Source organism: Lampetra fluviatilis, chromosome 5 (assembly GCF_964198595.1).
Source record: "Lampetra fluviatilis chromosome 5, kcLamFluv1.1, whole genome shotgun sequence".
NCBI classification, from domain to species: Eukaryota; Metazoa; Chordata; class Hyperoartia; order Petromyzontiformes; family Petromyzontidae; genus Lampetra; species Lampetra fluviatilis.
In genome coordinates this window covers 3,652,176-3,670,879 of record NC_136279.1, presented here as the reverse complement: position 1 = coordinate 3,670,879, position 18,704 = coordinate 3,652,176, and the positions used below count along the sequence as shown (strand labels likewise).

The window sequence follows — 18,704 nt, the reverse complement described above, 5'->3', positions numbered from 1 at the left end:
AAACTGCCTTGCCAATTATAAGTTGGTCAATCTCGCTTCCCGCACTCCCTCTCCCTCTCTTTCTCTCTGTCTGCTGTCAAGAAGGGCCTTTGCCCGGAACGTCGGCCTATTAAATAGTTGTGCGTCGCAAGGCAACGCCGTCGACGAATGTTGCGGGTTTGTTTCGCGGTTGATAACATCAGCACAATTTTGTAGGTAGTCAACACGGCCCATTTATAACGGACGTACTAATCCCGTCATAGGAATGTGGACTCTTCACCACTGGCTCAGAACCCACCGACACAGATTAGCTCTGCATCCGTGCCTGCTTGAGCACGGAGGCTCTAGGAAATCTTTTTTTTTTTACTTAATTTACTCTCAAGCAGATAAAGCGACCGCCATTCGCTTTCTGACAGATCTATTGAAGTGACTTTCAGTCATTTCTTAGTGTAATATATTACAATGATGTCCATTTACCCTCATTGATATGTATCTATTCGGTTACTCTCTCTCACTCCCAGCAACGTCTATTCCAGCGACCTGTGCACCATTACGCGGCTGTCCATCAGCGGCGGGCGGGCATCGGATTGCCGCAAACGCATCTCCTTGCAATGGGAATGTGGAGTGTCCGCTGCTAGCTCAGGGCTAATAATTAAGAGAATTAAATAGCAACCAATCGCCGTTTCAGTAGTGGCGGGGGGCACCTTGATTTACTTTTTTATGACTGGATGGACTTTTTGGTAGAAAAGGCTTTGGGTATTGTGGAATAGTAAGCCAAAATACGCTCCAAAGTCTCTTCCACAGCGGTGATGTGAAAAAGCAATTGCATGGCTGCACCCTTATTTTCTAGAGACTTTGCTATTAATAGTTGGTAATGTACTAGTGATATTTCACAATAATTAATTGACGTTTGGTCATTGGCTACTGGAGGCCGTTGTCACGTGACAAGTCACCTCACACGCCTGACCCACAGCAAACATTCACCAGACACTCACCACTCGCGTGACCCTCACCACTCACCAGCCACCCATTAGACGCTCGCACTCAGCACTCACCAGCCACCACTCACCTGACACTCACCCGACACCACTCAGATATTTTTTTTCTTAGTTGGGGTGGATGCTTTTTGAATGATCTATATATGCATATTGCTTCAATAGATTTCGTTACAAGGGTTTGGCGGGTTTTTACTACGTGTGCTGTGCTAGTGAATAGTGATCACTGTAAAAGATCTCTGTGAACACTGTGATAGAGCTCTGTGATCGTGAATGGCTGCGAGTAATACTACATTTAGTAGTTTAGCATATATTGATCCTTTATACTAATTACAAATCCTACTTTAATCAATAAGAAGAAGAACGTACAGCCCTTTGTCAATCCACTGCTGTGTTGATCATGGGTGTTGTTTGACCATACTTCACTACGCTGGTCTGTGTGGGACGATTAAGTGTGGGGGAGGCCGGGACTGGTTGAGATTTCACTCGCCACCGATGTTGGACGTGGCCAGGGAAGGAACACGCTCAGTGCGCTAACCGCCACGGCCCAGGACTCTTTCCTCCAGTGGCCATAAACTCGACGGCATTTTAACTGTAAACGTCCGTGGGATTTTACAACCGAGATTTTGCTGTTTGACATTTACAAATACTTTATTGCTCGGCTGCCTCGCAGGGTATACAGCAAAGACTCGATGATAGCAAGTCAATTCAAATGTCAAGCCAAAGCCACTGCCTGGCAGTGTGGGTAGTTCTCATCTGTGTTGGCGATCCTGCCCCGGTGTTCTAGGTTCCCACGGCAGAGAGTCAGTCTCTCCAACGGACGACTGCTGTTGACTTTCCCACGAAGCGGACGCTTGTATTATGGACCCGCACGTTTGCTGGATTGGGATAACGCATCACAGTCATCGCCCCCTGCCGGCAGACCAATGCCCGATTGCGGTCCCAGGCGCCGAGTTTCACGTCGTGATGCACACAGGGGCAGCTGCCACTGGCGGGAGAGAGAGGAGGAGGCGGGGGGGGGAGTTGCCCTTTCAAAACGTGTTGAGACGATGAGATGTGAGGATGTAGAGCGTCCTGAAATGGCCCCGGCATATTGGAGCGCACTCTAGCAAACAATGATTGTCGTCAACCCGCAAACCTGTCCTTCAGTCTTGGCTTCTCTCCTATCGTGAGTCAAGCACTTCTAACGATGGCGCGACCCAAATCGGCGGTGGTGATGTGGAGAATTAATATTTGCAGCCGCAATTATGGGTCCCCGTGTGATTGTGTGACCCAACAATGCATGTCCCGCATTTGTGGTGGGCTTTGCGCACGGACAATTTGGACGTACACCCGCTGCCTCATCAGTTGTTCTTATCGACACACAATTTTTTTTTTTTACAAATTGTGCCGCACGCAAATGATTGCACTCTGCGAGCGTCCGTCCGTGAGCGGCGCTGATCAATGGCGCAACTTTATCCCGGGTGCTTTAACATTTAATTTCAGGTGCGTACATACGAACAAAAGGCGCGTGAGTCATTATTAATTGATTTCTCTGCTAATCCCCCTGCTTTATATTTGGTGTTTAATTTCAAGATGTTAAAATATGTGCTAAATTATTCTGCTGGATGGCAACAAGGTCAGAATGCCCGATTCGCAATTGGAGGGCTGTGAATTAATATCGGGCTCAAAGGTTGACTCGATACCATCATCATCACCACCAGAATTATCGCCGCCATCATCGCCACTATCATCATCATCAAACTCATCATCACAACCACCATCATCACCACTATCATGAGCATCATCATTACCAGCATCATTATCATTACCAGCATCATCATCATTACCAGCATCATCCACATCATCAACACCACCATCATCATGATTTCCATTATAACCATCATCATCGTCACCATCATCATCATCGTCACCATCATCATCATCGTCACCATCATCATCTGTCCTCTATTGGAGGAAGGTCCCCCCACTGGTCCTCCCCCCTCCCCCCACTGTGGGGGCCTCGTTCGTCCACGTGCAGCAGCGCAGGTGGCTGCAAGCGCACTGCGGGACCCAGCCCACAAATCGGTGACATCCAAAATGACACGTGGCCTAAACACACCGTCACCAGCCGGCATTCCGTGCGCCTGGACAATGGTCACGTTCCCCACGGGCACCCAATTTCAAATCTCCACTTGGATCTTGCTCGGTGATTCATGTCAAACTCCTTGTGCCTCTCATTGGATTGGGCCTCTGCAATGCCGAGATTAGGATTATAAAAGCGAGTAAAAGGCGGCAGGTTATTTTTTTTGTCTGTTAACAAATCGTGCGAATCAATGTGCACGCTGCACGTGGGGAGCGGTGGCGCAGCGGTTAGCGCTGCGCTGCGGCTACGAGCCTCGCGATCCGAGTTCAACTCCCGCTCAGGGCCGACACCAGTGACGATTATCTGAACCGGTCCTGGGCCTCCCCTAGGTGAACTCAGTCTCAAATGAGTACCTGGTGCGGTGTGTAAACATCGCCACTGGGAGGACAAAGGCGGTCGGGCGTGGTGCTGGCCACCCACCCCAGCATGCGCCGTGCCGTCCATCATAGGTGCTACTCGCTACCAGCACTTGCCCCAACAGCCTGTTAAGGCAATAGGGGGGAGCTTTGTCTTTGCTGTACGTAAACATACAAACTGAGATAGCTGTCAATTAGACGCGCCACTGTTGACTTCCCGCAATGTGTTACTTCATATATCTCTCCACACGTGCACAGGCACACACACACACACGTATCGTGCACGTGCGCGCACGTACGGTCCGTGCATTTGCACACTGCACAGATATACGAGCGCACACGCCAACTAAAAATAAACGAGCAAGGCAACCGTTTTGGATGTGAAATCCATCGACCAACGGCCCTACCAGATGAATCCATCTTCGCAGCATTTGTTTAATGAACGCAACAAACTCCTTTCCCCCACCGCCGCTGCTTTCCCACCCTCTCCTACACCTCAAACTCTCGCTCTCTCAACACCCCCTCGTAATTTAAGTGGTCACGTAGAAGGGAAATAATAAAATAATAAAAAATAAAACATAATAACACATTTTTATTATATTATTTATTTTTATTATATTATATTATTTTATTATGTTTTATTTTTTTTTATTTTATTATTTCCCTTCTACGTGACTTTACCGAAAGAACCAAGAAGATGAATCCCTGCAGTCACGAAAGCTTTAAATCGAAATTTAAGTGGTGTTTTTTTTTCAAGGGATACCCCTCTCACGCCATCCCAGCCTGACTGGCCGCGGCAGAGATTTGGGCAGCTGATGCGGTAATGGGACACAGAGGGGTCCCCGGCCGACGTCTGTTCCCCAATGGAGAACTACTGTGTGCGTGCGTGTGTGTGTCCGGGCCGGCACGAGAAACCCTTCGGCACAAACAACCCACGCCTTCTCGAAATTGCAAACACAGGGAGGAGGGATCCACGCGCGCTAATGATGCGGTTCAACCGAACCCACCGGCGACCTCCCAAGGCGCCAGCGGGCTTCGGCCGCATCGCTTCCCGGTGTGGCCGGGGCCAGCGCGTGTGCGCCGCTTTCAATCGTGCGGCCGCTCCACGACAGCTCGGCCCGTGTGAGTGCCAGAGGCCAGGAGACCGATGGAGCACCATCGTCTCCGCAACGTGAAGACTGTCAGGGCGTGCCGGGTGGTCCTGGTGGTGGTTGTTGTTGTTGTCCTGCACGTGCTGGAGGAGGAGGGAGGCTGTCACGTGGCTCTGTGGCTACGTGGAGCTGACGTCTACTCAAACAAATAAATAACATTGGCAAGCATGAGTATTTCTTAAAATTTCTTGCATATCTGGCCCTATTAACTGTACGACACGTGTAAAAGGCATTCGCTAAATCAAATGAAGCTGACTCTGCAAAGCTGGTCAGGAATTCCAGCTCAAAACTGGGTCACCGGAGAAGCCAATGGGCTCCAGGTTGCAGGGAGCCTCTGGACGTTTCGTAATGCCCCATGCCAAGGCACGCTGAGCTGTGACGCCTCCTGAGGTCTTGGGTTTGGAATCTGGGATCCAGTTTTCAGTGATTAAATCGATGTGTCGTGGGTTCTGAACTTACGTGCCTGTATATGTATTCATAATAAAGGTTTTTTTTTTGGTTAGATCGCGTTATTTATAAATGTGTCGCAACCCTCCACCACCCGACACGGCCAATCAGTAAAAAATGTGTCACGTTGACAAAATTGTAAATGTTGTGGATTCCCTCTTCAACACAACGGTGGGCTAAAGTAGTGAATTATTTGTCTTTTGTCAACGTGACACATTTTTTACTGATTAGCCGTGTCGGGCGGTGGAGGGTTGCGACACATTTATAAATAACGCGATCTAACCCAAAAAAACTTTATTATGAATAATATTGGTCGCGAAAGCCGACGTGTGTGTATGCACGTTAAACTTCTTTCGCACCGTACTTAGCCAGCCGTGCTAATCAGAGGTGCGAATGACCTAGCCAGGTAAACTTAGCCAGGTCATCAATGGTTGTAAAACAAAAGTCAATAGCCAATGTGTCTCCCAGCTCGAGTGAGCACGAGAAGGTGCCCTGCTATGTGGTTGCACCCGGGGTTAGTGGTGAGAATTCCACGTTCCTATGGTGGAGGCCACGTCCAATGCGACAGAAGTTCAACATACGTACATGCATACGAGCCGGTAGTTTGGATTCAACGACCACTGTTGTAGCGTTTCATCTTGGATGTTGATCACTGTAACCACAGAGACATCCAAATGCACACAGAACCCAACATGTAGATGTGGGTTTTCAATTAGTTGGCCTGTCCAGCTATTTGAAGACTAATTTATTGGTTTTATTGTCATAATAATAATAATAATGCCCCAGAGTCCAGTTGGCGCGACTGTAGATAAATGACCAAAATTAGCGGCAAATTGTGTTTTCTGCCAAGCTTTAGCAGAAACTGCCTTTCTACCAAAATACAAAACTAGGCCCCAGCAGTATCCTCTTCCACAGTTGTTTCGTGACACATTGCCATGCCCTGTTTGGCTCTCAGAGTTCCAAGTGGAAATGTTTTAATCTCATGACGTGAAGCTGAATGCACCAGCGAACAAGATAAATACTACAACAACAACAAACGCATAATGGGCCCCTGCTTGTGTTCATTGTGAGATTGGCTAAAACTGGCAAGCCAATGCTTGGGACAAGTGGCAGATGTTTGTTGTGCGCATTTGACGAGAAAGACTTCCCCCCCCCCCCCATCGAGGTCTTTGGGAGCAGGATTGGTAAGTGCGATTGGAAAGTCGGCAGAGCCAAACAAAAATGTAGTGGTAATCATCGTTATAAAGATAATGAACCCTAATGATTGCTCCTTCTTTACGGCTCACAAATGAGCCCCATTGAAAGCCATTATAACACTCAATGGTCTCTTTGACAGCCTGCAGCTGGGTATGGTTCGCTGATGAGCTTTTATGAGGACCCATATAAAACTCTGGGCCTTGCTGCTGGTGTCTGGCTGAGTGGCACTCGCGGCGGCGAGCGTGTCTCACTCGCAATTAGACATTAACCACTTAAAAATTCTGCTTCAAAGAATGTGGAATTTCCACCACTGGCTGAGGGCCACCCGTAGAGAATTTTCTTTAAATTACATATCAGCTGAGGGCTTTCCCAAAGGCTCAGATAGCACTATCGGAGGTATAAATTGCTCAATGTAAATTGCATTTCTTGAATCTAATAAGTTTATAAGAGCTTGGGGGAAAAAAAAAGAGACGGTATGAAGGGAATTCCAAAGACGAACGGCACGAGCAAAGAATCGCCGCCGAGAGAAGCGTTTTATTTATTTTTCCTGCAGAGCTTTTGGTTGAACTCGGCGTGGTGGATGAGACGGATGGAGGAATGGACGAAGTGAATTTGGAGAGCAGACCCTCTCACTTTTAAATCTTTTATATTAAGTTCGCTTGCTTGCTTGCGTGCTTGTGTGCTTGCTTGCGTGCTTGCTTACGACCGTGCAAATCTTTCGGTCGTTTTTTAACCCACTTCCCGTGATCCAATCGAGCTGACATTTTCCACACAGACTCGTTGTGCGTGACAATTAATTTTCGTGAACATTTTTTCCAAAAATTTTACACTGTTTAGGTAAAAAAAATATTTAATTACCAATTGCTTAATGCTGGCAGACAATCATCTGACCCATAGGTGGCAGCCATCTCAAGCCAGAGGACGAGAGGACTCTAGCCGCCACGCATATAAAGGATTTATAGTGAAAAACTTTGTTTTTACGGGGTTAATTTTTTGACCTGTCAATTTGTATCTGGGCATGCTTCACCGGTGGACATGCCTCACAGTCCATCATGAGCACTCAACAAACACTCGGGGGCGCTCATTGGCAGTGCGTAGTTGGACGTGGTTCACAGATGAGTGCTAATGAGGGTGAACTGCATCCATGTTTCCCTTGCTGCGGACTGCCTCTGGCTTTTTTGGAAGACCTCTCAGACAGACTATTAAGATATATTTTACAGAAATCAAAGCTGATGTTCAAAAGTTGAGCTATATACATATTTCATATTTGTGTGTTTCAATATTTACAAAGTAAATTGATTTAAAGAAAACATCACTTCTGAATGAAGGCCTAACCATGCCTCATCGGGGTTGTTTGATTATACTTCACCACGCTGGTCAGTACGGGGCTAATGAAGGCGTGGCCCGGACTAGTTTGGATATCACTTGCCATGGTCAAAAATGCAACTCAAGTCACGAAGCTCATCATAGTCTTTTGCGACGATAACCACAACGCTAATTCTCCCCCCCCCCCCCCGCCGCCTCGTGATTGCATGATGGCGTTTCGCCAGTTGGTAAATGGTTGAGGTAGAGATATGCAGCAATGTGCCGTAAATTGTAGTCAAGAAAGACACATCCCAATCAAAGTAAACGAGGTGGACAATCCTTCAAATATCCGTCTTTCCACATTAAATCTAAATATATATTTGCACAGCCCATCAGCCGTATGGCCTTCTGGGAGTGCACAGTCAAAGCAGCACTGATTCCAATTAAAACATTTAATTTACAAGGCAAGGCCCACTGAGCTATATGGAGCTCTTATTCAGAAGCGACCTGGCTACAAATGATAGGTGAACGAAGTGGCTTATCACGTTGATTGTTTTTGCAGCCAAATCCTTTAATCGCATGTTTCTAAACGTGGAGGGGCAAAACCAGAGGACACGGAGAAAAATCCACGTAACCAACGCGGAGAACATGTAAACTCGAAAAATATACAGTTGTCATGGTCGGGATTGAACCCACGACCTCCTGCATACCAGGCGAGATCGTTAACATCTCGCCACCGTGGCGCCCTTACGGTCCAAGTGTAACCCTGGACCGGCCCCGACACACGTCCCAATCAAAGATGAGCCAGGAGATGAGAAGGCTGCGATTCAAGCATTGTGAAGGCTTTAGCTTATTGTGCGCTTCATCATGCCCTTCCTCGATCTGATATCTTGAGCTCGTTAAAAATGTAACAGTGCATCAGCGTAAATATTGATTGTTTGATCGTTGGAAAGTAAATAAATTACATATTTCAGGAGGAACAATAAATTTTGTTTGGGACTATATGCCGTGCTTTCGGAGATGCCATGCCACTAAAATGTTGTAATTGCCCTTTGTAAAAATGAATTTTCTTTTCAGAGCCAACAAAAAAAAAACATCACGTTCCACTATTTTTATGCACCCGTATTTATAAGACTGGGATGCCATCATCATTCACCATTTGTTTGAGCGTGAGGACATTTAGTCTTGTTGTTTATCAATTATATATGAGCCACAGTAATGGATCGTTAGTCGTGGAGTGCTGGAGTTCGAAAACAATATGTTAATAAGTTGAATGTCTAATTTGACAGTTTTACAAACGTAATAATCACGTTATTTTCTGTCACAAGTGTGTGCGTCTATCTACGTGTTGTCCTCCACGTGAACATTTGTAAATCTACACGTACGTGCGAGTACATGTGTGTATGTGAGTGTGAATGTGGGCGTGTGCGTTTGTGTGTGCATGCGTGAAGAAGGGCCATGGCCTAGTGGCGCAGTGTTGAAGCTATGAACCTGGCAACTTGGATTTAATTCCTGCCCACGGCTAACATCGGGGGTAATTATCAAAACTAATCCTCGGTGTGTCCTCACCTTAAATGAGTACATTTTGGGACTTGTAAACATCAGTGCTTGGGACGCAAAGGCATGGTGATGACCACACCACCACCTCGCATACTGTGCTCGCATTAATAGGCACTCGCTAATAATGGTCAGAGGTGGGACAACGTCATTGTTATGCAAGTCCAAGTCGAGTCGCAAGTCATCAAATTCATGACTCGAGTCTGACTCGAGTCCAAGTCATATGACTCGAGTCCACATCTCATAGGTGGGACAAAGTCATTGTTATGCAAGTCCAAGTCGAGTCGCAAGTCATCAAATTCATGACTCGAGTCTGACTCGAGTCCAAGTCACATGACTCGAGTCCACACCTCTGGTAATGGTAAATATTGTAGACTCCAGAGACAATGTTCCGAGTTGTCTCCTGACCGGAGGTTAAAGCAACATTCACATTTGTATAGTACGAGTTACTGCATTTAAAAATAAATTAAAAACTTCCCCGTTCCGTATCTCGCTCACACATACATAAAAGTTCGTAGCCTAACCCCTATTTCCCACGCCGTCCAGTAATTCGGCCTGCAGCGCACTGATAAGTCGAGCGCAATGGCATTCGGAAAAGTAAGTTGGATTAGTCTGCACACTGGCGCCATTAGCGCCAAAATACGGTGGCCTGGGCCCTTTTTCCGAATCTTTTCAGAGAAACGGGACGCGCTCTTCTCTCTCCCCCTCCTCCCCCCACCTCCCCACGCATTGTTGGGTTCCCTCGACCCGCACGATGGGAGAACAACTCCGTGGGCTTATAAGGTCACGCGATGTGGACGGGGCGAAAGCCCAAAGAGATCAAATCCCGTCTTGCTCGCCAAGCAAGCTGCCCGCGTCGGCGGCGGCTCCGTTGGTTTTTTTTTTTGCCAAAGCTGTTGCCACTTTTTTTTTTTAAAAGGTTGCTCTTGTCATCTTGACAAGCAGGGAAATGAGATTTACTGGCTCCATTCGATTTGGAACTTAAAGTTCCAATTTGAATTATTGTTGGGGAAAAGACCTTGCGCAAGTGCCTATGACCTTTCCTTTTTCAAGGTTTTCGGAGCCGATGCAGAATGCAGCCCAAAGGCGCCGGAGTTTTTTTTTATTTTGTACCTTTATAATTAAAAATTATTAACCTTTCTTACACACACACACACACATTTATATGAGGTGTTGTTCAATACTAAGCAGCTGATATTTAAGCAGACTAGCTTATTTCTTTTTTGGAGAGTTTGACTGCGAAAGGGTTGCACAATATGTCACGGAGTGAACCGCATTATTTGAAGCTTTATATACTGAATTAATTCCTCAATTAAATGACAATTTTGTGCATTGCTGCAACTTTCTTGACGAGCAACAACAAAAGAAGCCTTAAGAAATTGGCAAAATCGCCCACGGCAGGTGCCTCCTGCAGAAAAACGCACGCAGTCTTGGAACTCGTTTGAGGTTACTCAATGTAATCACTTTAATTTATTTTATTGTCTACCTACGTGACTTTACCGAAATAACCAAAGAGTATGGATCCCTGCAGTCACGAAAACTTCAAATGTAGATTCGTTTGAGGTTTTTCCCAAGACCTTTATTTTGAGTGGAATATTCATGGTTAATATCCGCAATCGATCACTCAACGTAAATGAAAACCTTCATTTGGCATTCGCGTCTCGCCTTAATGCAGCTTGGCGTGCACTGCTACATGTCAGCTTTGAGAAACAAAGATTTTTCTTTCCAACACACCGGTGTGCTGCACTAGCAACGAATTGACATGTTTTGTTCATGTCACAAACTTTACTAATTGGCTGTGTCGGGTGGTGGCAGGTTTACCGACACATTTATATTTATGGGATCTAACCCAAAAAAAAAAACTATATTACACTACGTAACACAATTTTTGTTCCTGGGTAGTAAGTGTTATTTCGTAATTGCTTATGCCTAAAAAGTATAGAAAATGGCTATTATTCCCCACAAACTTTGCTTTTGTGACCAAGACAGTGATATTTTGAAATGTGCCTATTTACAATGAGAAAACGGGCGAAATTGTGTCCTTTCGTTCACATGAAGTTAGAAAAAAAAACATATCAATGAAAATGTGCATGTATTTATACTAAATTAATACAAAAATGACTACAAAAGATTTAGAAGGGAATAGTTTTCGAGATTTACGATTATACTGTAAATCACTTTCACGAATCAGCCCGCAAATGTAGTCTCCCATCATGTTCTCGTTATACTGTCCTTGATAGCGGCGTTCAAAGTTCAGTATATCATGGTGGAAGCACTCGCCTTGCTCCTCCGAGTACGCTCCCATGTTCTCCTTGAATTTATCGAGATGAGCATCAAGGATATGGACTTTGAGGGACATTCTACATCCCATTGTGCCGTAGTTCTTCACCAGTCTCAACCAGTTCCACGTAGTTTTCGACCTTGTGATTGCCTAGGAAGTCACGAACCACTGCGACAAAGCTGTTCCAAGCTGCTTTCTCCTTACGAGTGAGCTTCTTGGGGAATTCATTGCACTCCAAGATCTTCTTTATCTGTGGTCCGACGAAAACACCGGCTTTGACCTTTGCCTCAGACAGCTTAGGGAAGAAGTCTTGAAGGTACTTGAAGGCTGCCGACTCCTTATCTACAGCTCTGACAAATAGTTTCACAAGGCCCAATTTGATGTGCAGTGGTGGCATCAGCACCCTCCGTGGGTCCACCAGTGGCTCCCACTTGACGTTGTTCCTCCCCACAGAGAACTCGGTCCGCTGTGGCCAGTCCCGCCTGTGGTAGTGCGCCTTGGTGTCCCTGCTGTCCCAAAGGCAAAGATAGCAGGGAAACTTGGTAAAACCGCCTTGGAGACCCATCAGGAATGCCACCATTTTGAAGTTTCCGATGACCTCCCAGCCATACTCATCGTACTTCAAGGCGTCCAGCAAGGTTTTGATGCTGTTGTAATCCACTTTGAGGTGCACCGAGTGAGCCAGGGGAAGAGACGGGTACTTGTTACCATTATGGAGCAGAATGGCTTTGAGGCTCCTGGATGAGCTGTCAATGAAGAGGTGCCACTCATTCTGGTTACAGGCGATTCTGATTGCCTTGAACAGACTGGTCACATTGTAGCAGAAGCAGAGCCCATCTTGATGGGTGAAGAAGCGGCAAAAAGGTTGGTGACACTTCCTCTGATCTGCGACTTGCAAAATTTCATCCCACAATTAATAAAATAAAATAAATGAAAACAACTAAATTAAATCACGACGTTTCGGAGGCAACACAATCCTCCCTCATCAGGTGTAAAAAGGCACAGCAAAATACACACCTTAGCAGATGCTTAAACAGAAATTGGCCGCAGACATAGCAAATGCATCTGCCGGATGCTTGCAGCCTCTTGATGCCATCGCAGAAAAAAGCAGATATGTATCCACTTAGGCAGCTGGAACTAAACTGAACTGGTGGGTTTAAGGCCCCTGGATTTTTACTACTATTTATATTACTAGAAAGTTCTAGAATGTTCTAGAAGTTACTCCAAGTTTACTCAGCACCGAATCTATGTGGAATGTTCTGGAAAATATGTAAATCTCAAAATATCACTGTCCTGATCACAATAGCAAAGTTTGTAGAGAATAATACCCACTTTCTGTACTTTTGAGGCGTAAGCAATTAAGAAATAACACTTACTACTCAAGAACAAAACAAAAAAATTGTTACACAGTGTTATAAATGATATTGGTCGCGTGTTAAACAAACGACGTTGTCTTCGCGAGGGGGGCCATCGAAAATCGTTCTGAGAACTTAGAGGCTTTAAAACAAAGTAGCACCATCTCAACGTAACATTTTAATTTTGCAACAATTTGCGTGTTTACATTGCTCTCGCGTATTACATCGAAAAATAACAAAATGGCGCACGAGTGCGAGCACACGCGTTCAAAGGCCGCATTTTATCAAACAAGCAAAAAAAATCCCATTCTCAAAACTTTTTTGACCGTTCATACCCCCGGCACCCTGATTTCTCTAGAGGATGTAAGGGAGCAACAGACAACAATAGGAGGCAGCACTAGCAGCTGCAAGACAAGGGCAGTCTCAGCGGCCTTCTCCTGCTGCCACCCTCCCCACACCCATCCCTCCTCCCACGCTCCCACCCACAACTCTGAAATGCTATTTGAAGCGTGCATTTTGGAGAGTGCCGATGTGATGGGATGCACTGTCAAGGAATGACAAACAGCGTGGCGAAAGAAAAATGCGTGTCGGCTTGGGAGGAGGCATTTCCAAACGCGGACACGGCCATTCCGCTTCTCCTGCAGATAAGATGGGCTTCTCTGGTACATCCCGCGCATAAAATAGGCGTTTTACATATATAAATATACATGCAACGTTAATGTGTATCCTGTGTCTCTTACGCACCAAATAAACACTCCATGTGTCTTGCGCATTCAAATGGACACGTTATAAACGTGTTTTACAGAGCGTTCCGTTCTTTGAGTTTTGTTTTTGTGCATACAAATTTTAGTGGGAAAACCATTCACGTGAATTAATGAGAAATAGGCAGTTATTGCTTTGTACTGATTTTATATCGGCGAATTTATCAAATCGTTTTTTTTTTACCAATTTAATTTAGACTTTTTTTTAAACCATGTTTAAAATGTGGTCAATAAAACTGACGACGGTTATACTTTGCGTGAAAGGGCTTCTCGCAGTGTTCGTGCATTCTGATCGTAAGGTGTTGTTCTTTAAGTGCACCAGGCAGAGATGTTAGCTTCATGGCCACATATTCACCGCAGGGACACAAAGACAGAGACAAAGGTCCCCCATATAGCCTTAACAGACTGTTGAGGGGCAAGTGCTATTAGCGAGCACCTATGTAGGCTGGCACGGCACACGAGGGGGTGGATGGCTAACGCCACACCCGGCCGCCTTTGTCTCCCTAGTGACGATGTTTACACACTGCACCAGGTACTAATTTGAGGCTGAGTCCACTTAGGGGAGGCCCAGGACCGGTTCAGATAATCGTAACTGGTGTTGGCCATGAGCGGGAATCAAACCCGGGTGGCTAGGTTCATAGCGTAGCGCGCAAAACGCTACACGACCGCTCCCCACAAACGCACACAATGCACAATGTTCCTGATGACAACATTGCATGGTGTGTAGCACTTTATCAGCATTTATTGAAACATATCTACCCAAGTGGCGCTTTTATATGCGAGGCCGACGCAGAATACAAAGGCATTGAGTTCAAATCACATTCGGGGTCATCTGATCCCATTATCTTCGTGAAATCAATAAAATAATACAATCAAATGCAGTCCGGATTTATACGGTGCCGAGGATGCGACCGCATCTCGAGATGCTGCGAAAAGTCATGGGACATGGGGATCCTGGGGGAATAGGAGGTTTCATTATTATGTGGACAGAAACAGAGATGCGTCGGCGTGGATTTCTGGGTAAAGGGAGATGCAGACTTGAGGGACAGCAGAGGAGAAACAGCAACCAGGGACCATTGACAACAGTTTACTGTGCATGTCATCTGGTGATACTGGCCCCACCATGAGAAAATGTTGATTTTCCACGACTGCCTATGCTCTGGTGATACTGCCTCCTACCATAGAATACTGTTACAATCGTGATCAATCTTGGAGATATCAGAAATGGTTCATCATGCCTGGACTGCCATACAGACATAGTAATAGGGTTTTACCCTTTTAACTGGCAACAACACTGTCACCTTTATCCAAGGGATCATGTTTGCATTAACCACAACACTTGCGGTCAAAATGCAAACAAAAAAACACAACTCTGAAAATGAATGCACTGTCCTTGAAATTGATTGGTCCACACCCGAGACAGCTTTTCTTAGAGCCTAGTCTCACATGGTGTTGGACCAGATGACGCCAAAAGGCGCACAACTCATACAGACATTATCCCTTAAATATTTGCGAACAGAGAACCACCATAGCACCGTTTTTTTTGGGTAAGATCACGTGAATATAAATGTGTCATTAAACCCGCTATCACCCGACAACACCAATAAGTAAGGTTTGCCACGTAAACAAAACGTGCCAATTCGTTACGAGCACAGCAACACCGTTGTGTTGGGAGAGTAAACACACAACATTTGCAATTCGAGTACGACGTTTCGCCAGTAATTACAACAATCATCAACAGGCGACAGCCAGATTAGTGGAGAAATCCTCATGCTTCGATCTTAAATAGAGGGGGTAATTGTGATGCCGTCACTTGTGAGCCACCGTTGCTTGAATTGTATTGACAGTTGCGCTGTGTGACAAAAAACCCCAAGAGAATTTTTTCCTAAATACTGGCGTAGTGGCACCTGTCTGTAATCCAGTGCTTGTAGATGACAGGGTGCCAACCAGATTGGTGACAGTAATCCATTTCTAACACTTTCCGTAAACGACGAGAAACGCATCAGACGGAAACGTGAATTTCGCAGTCGCAATGGGGGATGTCACGTGACATGCAGGGCATGATGGGAGGACCGATACAATGGTCGCAGTCATTCCCTTTGGCCGTCTAGAAATGCCCTTTTGCATGTAATCTTACTCGTCATTGCTGACCTATCGTCCTTGGATTTCTAAGTGTTATCCCCGTCACATGCCCCAATTATTTCCCTTGTTACTCTGGTTACACGCCGCGTGGGAATCATTGAGTATGTAAGTGGATCCTCCTAAAATTCAGGAAGACTTTTCTGGGAAAAAATGCTCTTGTTATTGTAACCACAGTGAGTGGAGCTCAGCACGCGTCCCCTTCTTAATGTGTCTGTGTGTGTCTACGATCCAACAGCATTCGCTGCTAAAGTCTCTATGACACATACCTGTTAACCCTTTATCAGACCAGGTCAAACCTTATTGGTCACCCCGTGCCCTTATAAATCTCAACGTTTATCCTACAAAGTCCCATCACAAGGGAGAAACACAAACAAATACGCAGTATGGACCCCGAAAACTCAATTCCCTTGTACAAGAATACGGGTAACCCGTATGGGTTGACAACTATGATGACTAAGATCGTTTTTTTTGTTTATCTGTCCTAAACTTTGCACTCCTATCGTGTTTTTGTATTGCCTGTTGGTGGAACTTTCTGAACACATGCCCCTACTGGACATCTGTGAAAAAGAGCTTTACAGCTCATCGGATTACTCCAGTACAAACAAATATTCTTATTGTGAAGCGGTTCATCTTCATCATTGGTGTGTTCATCAGAATCTCTTTTTAGTTTTCGATTTAAAGCTTTGGTGACTGCAGGGATTCATCTTCTTGGTTCTTTCGGTAAAGTCACGTAGAATGGAAATAATAAAATAATAAAAATAAAACATTACAAAATAATTCTCACGACGTTTCGGCCACAACGCAAGCAGCCGTCCTCGGGTGAAGAACAGGTCCGTCGGGAAGACAGCGTCTGACGCTGTTTTCCCGACAGACCTGTTTATTTCCCTTCTACGTGACTATACCGAAAGAACCAAGAAGATGAATCTCATTTCAGGTTCAAGTTTGTTCAACCAGTATCAATACTGGGAAGGTAAAGGCAGATGGGCATGATACATTAATGCCAGCCTTAATAGATGTTCACTAAAAGCACTACAGTTCATCACACTTAATGGAAGACCTTTGTCTTGTGCGCGTGCGTGTGTCTTCATGACCAAATCACTGTATCAAAGGTGTGCATCCTGTCAACATCCATACACCTCTGCAGTAGCACATGGGTGATCGAAAGGCGGCCGGCGAACCCCCTCGTGTGCCGCTCCGACACTTTCGTAGGCGCTCGCTTGCCCCAAAAGTCTGTCGAGGCTAAAAGGGGGTGGGGGATCTCTGTCTTCTGTCTGCGCGCGTGAACGCTTGCAGCAAGAGAAACTTGGTGACATCTGCATCTCCCTGCGCTACGTCCCCACGGCCGGAAAGCTCACCATCGTCGTCCTCGAGGCCAAGAACCTGAAGAAGATGGACGTTGGTGGTCTTTCCGGTGAGCCCCGCGACCCTCGCGCCAGCGCCCCGCGACCCTCGCGCCAGCGCCCCGCGAGCCTCGCGCGAGCGCCCCGCGACCCTCGCGCGAGCGCCCCGCGACCCTCGCGCGAGCGCCCCGCGACCCTCGCGCGAGCGCCCCGCGACCCTCGCGCGAGCGCCCCGCGACCCTCGCGCGAGCGCCCCACGACCCTCGCGCGAGCGCCCCGCGACCCTCGCGCGAGCGCCCCGCGACCCTCGCGCGAGCGCCCCGCGCGTTCGGCCTCTCGACTCGGCGGTCACGCCGAAGGCGGTAAGTTCGAATGCAAACGGAACGTCGGCTGATGTGCATCGAATCCGTTTGGCAGAGACCTCGTAGTGGGCGGGTTCGGGCTTTCGGCTCGGCCTGCCTCCCTCGCGGTCTCGTCACACGTGGACACAGAGCTGGGAAGAACGAACAAGCATGGGGGTAGAGCATCGGGACAAAGAGAGTTCGCGAAGGGTGGCGGGAGAGGGTGTAGCGGTGGTTGTGGGGTTGGTGGGGAGTGGTCGGACCAGGATACCAGGAACAGAAGGATGTCTGTGTGAGGTGGGGTAGGAGGCCAAACTGTGGCAGAATTGGGGGAGGTAAGTCATTATCTGTAAAAAATCCCCAGACAGTATGAGAGTAAAAATCAAATGGTGTTAAAATGAGAAGCTGATGTTGTCCTAGTTGTGTTGTTCTTACAAACCGAACACAACGGCCAGTGTCAGAATTGTTCAGGTCAAACCTGGACAGATGGCGAAACGAGTTCAGGCACGAGAGTAAAATGAGCTTAAGTGCATCGTGAGGGAATAGTAGACAGCTGATTTCCAGTTTTATCGCAAAACAAAACTAGAAGTGTTTTCATGCTCAATTGAGATTGGGGTGGTGTTCATCTCGATTAATGCCCTGCGGCAAGTCCACATTTCCATGGCAGGGCCAGCGTTTGCAGAAGACAACAACCATTCACGCCCTGCGAAGTTGTGGATGCAGGAACTCAAACAAAAATTTACAAACGTCGAATTTAAATTTAACGCGTAGGCTTTCGCGACTCAAAACTTTATTATGAATTGAACTTTTGTTTTTTAATGTTCAACATGATTTATTATTTTGCCATTAGGGTGTAATATATCTGCGTTCGAGATAAAGAAGCGTCCATTTTATGTTTGGCCTTGGGCCTCAAAATATTTAATCCGGCTTGACATTAAAGTGCTCCCTATAATTTACGACTTCCATTTCTGGAGATATTATTTTATTTATATATTTTTATTAAAAATCTGTCAATGTCATTTATTTATAATTGCCGTATTCTCTCCGCCGTGTCGAACTGCGCCAGAGCCGTTCAGCTCACGAGAAAACGACGGGGGGGGGGGGGGGAAATCGATTCGCCTCATCATCATCATCCCTCGAGAGTCGATAAAATTTGTATCACTTTGTGGAGTGTCCGCAGTAGGGAGACGCATTCGACTTGAATGGCTTATCATGTAATAACTTCTGAACAAAAAGCGTTCATCCCAAACAGTTTTTTAATGTCAAACTCTCCTCAACGGCCCCACCATGGAATTACTCACAATCTGTCACCCATCCATCATTTATTACTGAAAAATGGTCATTGCTCAAAATGTGAACTCATTACCGTATA

General features: G+C 46.2%; 1 protein-coding gene across 4 annotated transcripts in view; it reads left to right on the top strand.

Annotated features, from left to right (window-relative positions):
• LOC144932431 (synaptotagmin-2-like) overlaps positions 1-18,704 on the top strand; it is a 302,182-nt gene that overhangs the window by 259,436 nt on the left and 24,042 nt on the right. For all 4 annotated transcript variants that reach the window (XM_078856484.1, XM_078856486.1, XM_078856488.1 and 1 more), the window contains one exon: positions 16,945-17,062. In XM_078856484.1, coding sequence (XP_078712610.1) covers positions 16,945-17,062 — 118 coding nt within the window. The remainder of the gene's footprint in view (positions 1-16,944; positions 17,063-18,704) is intronic.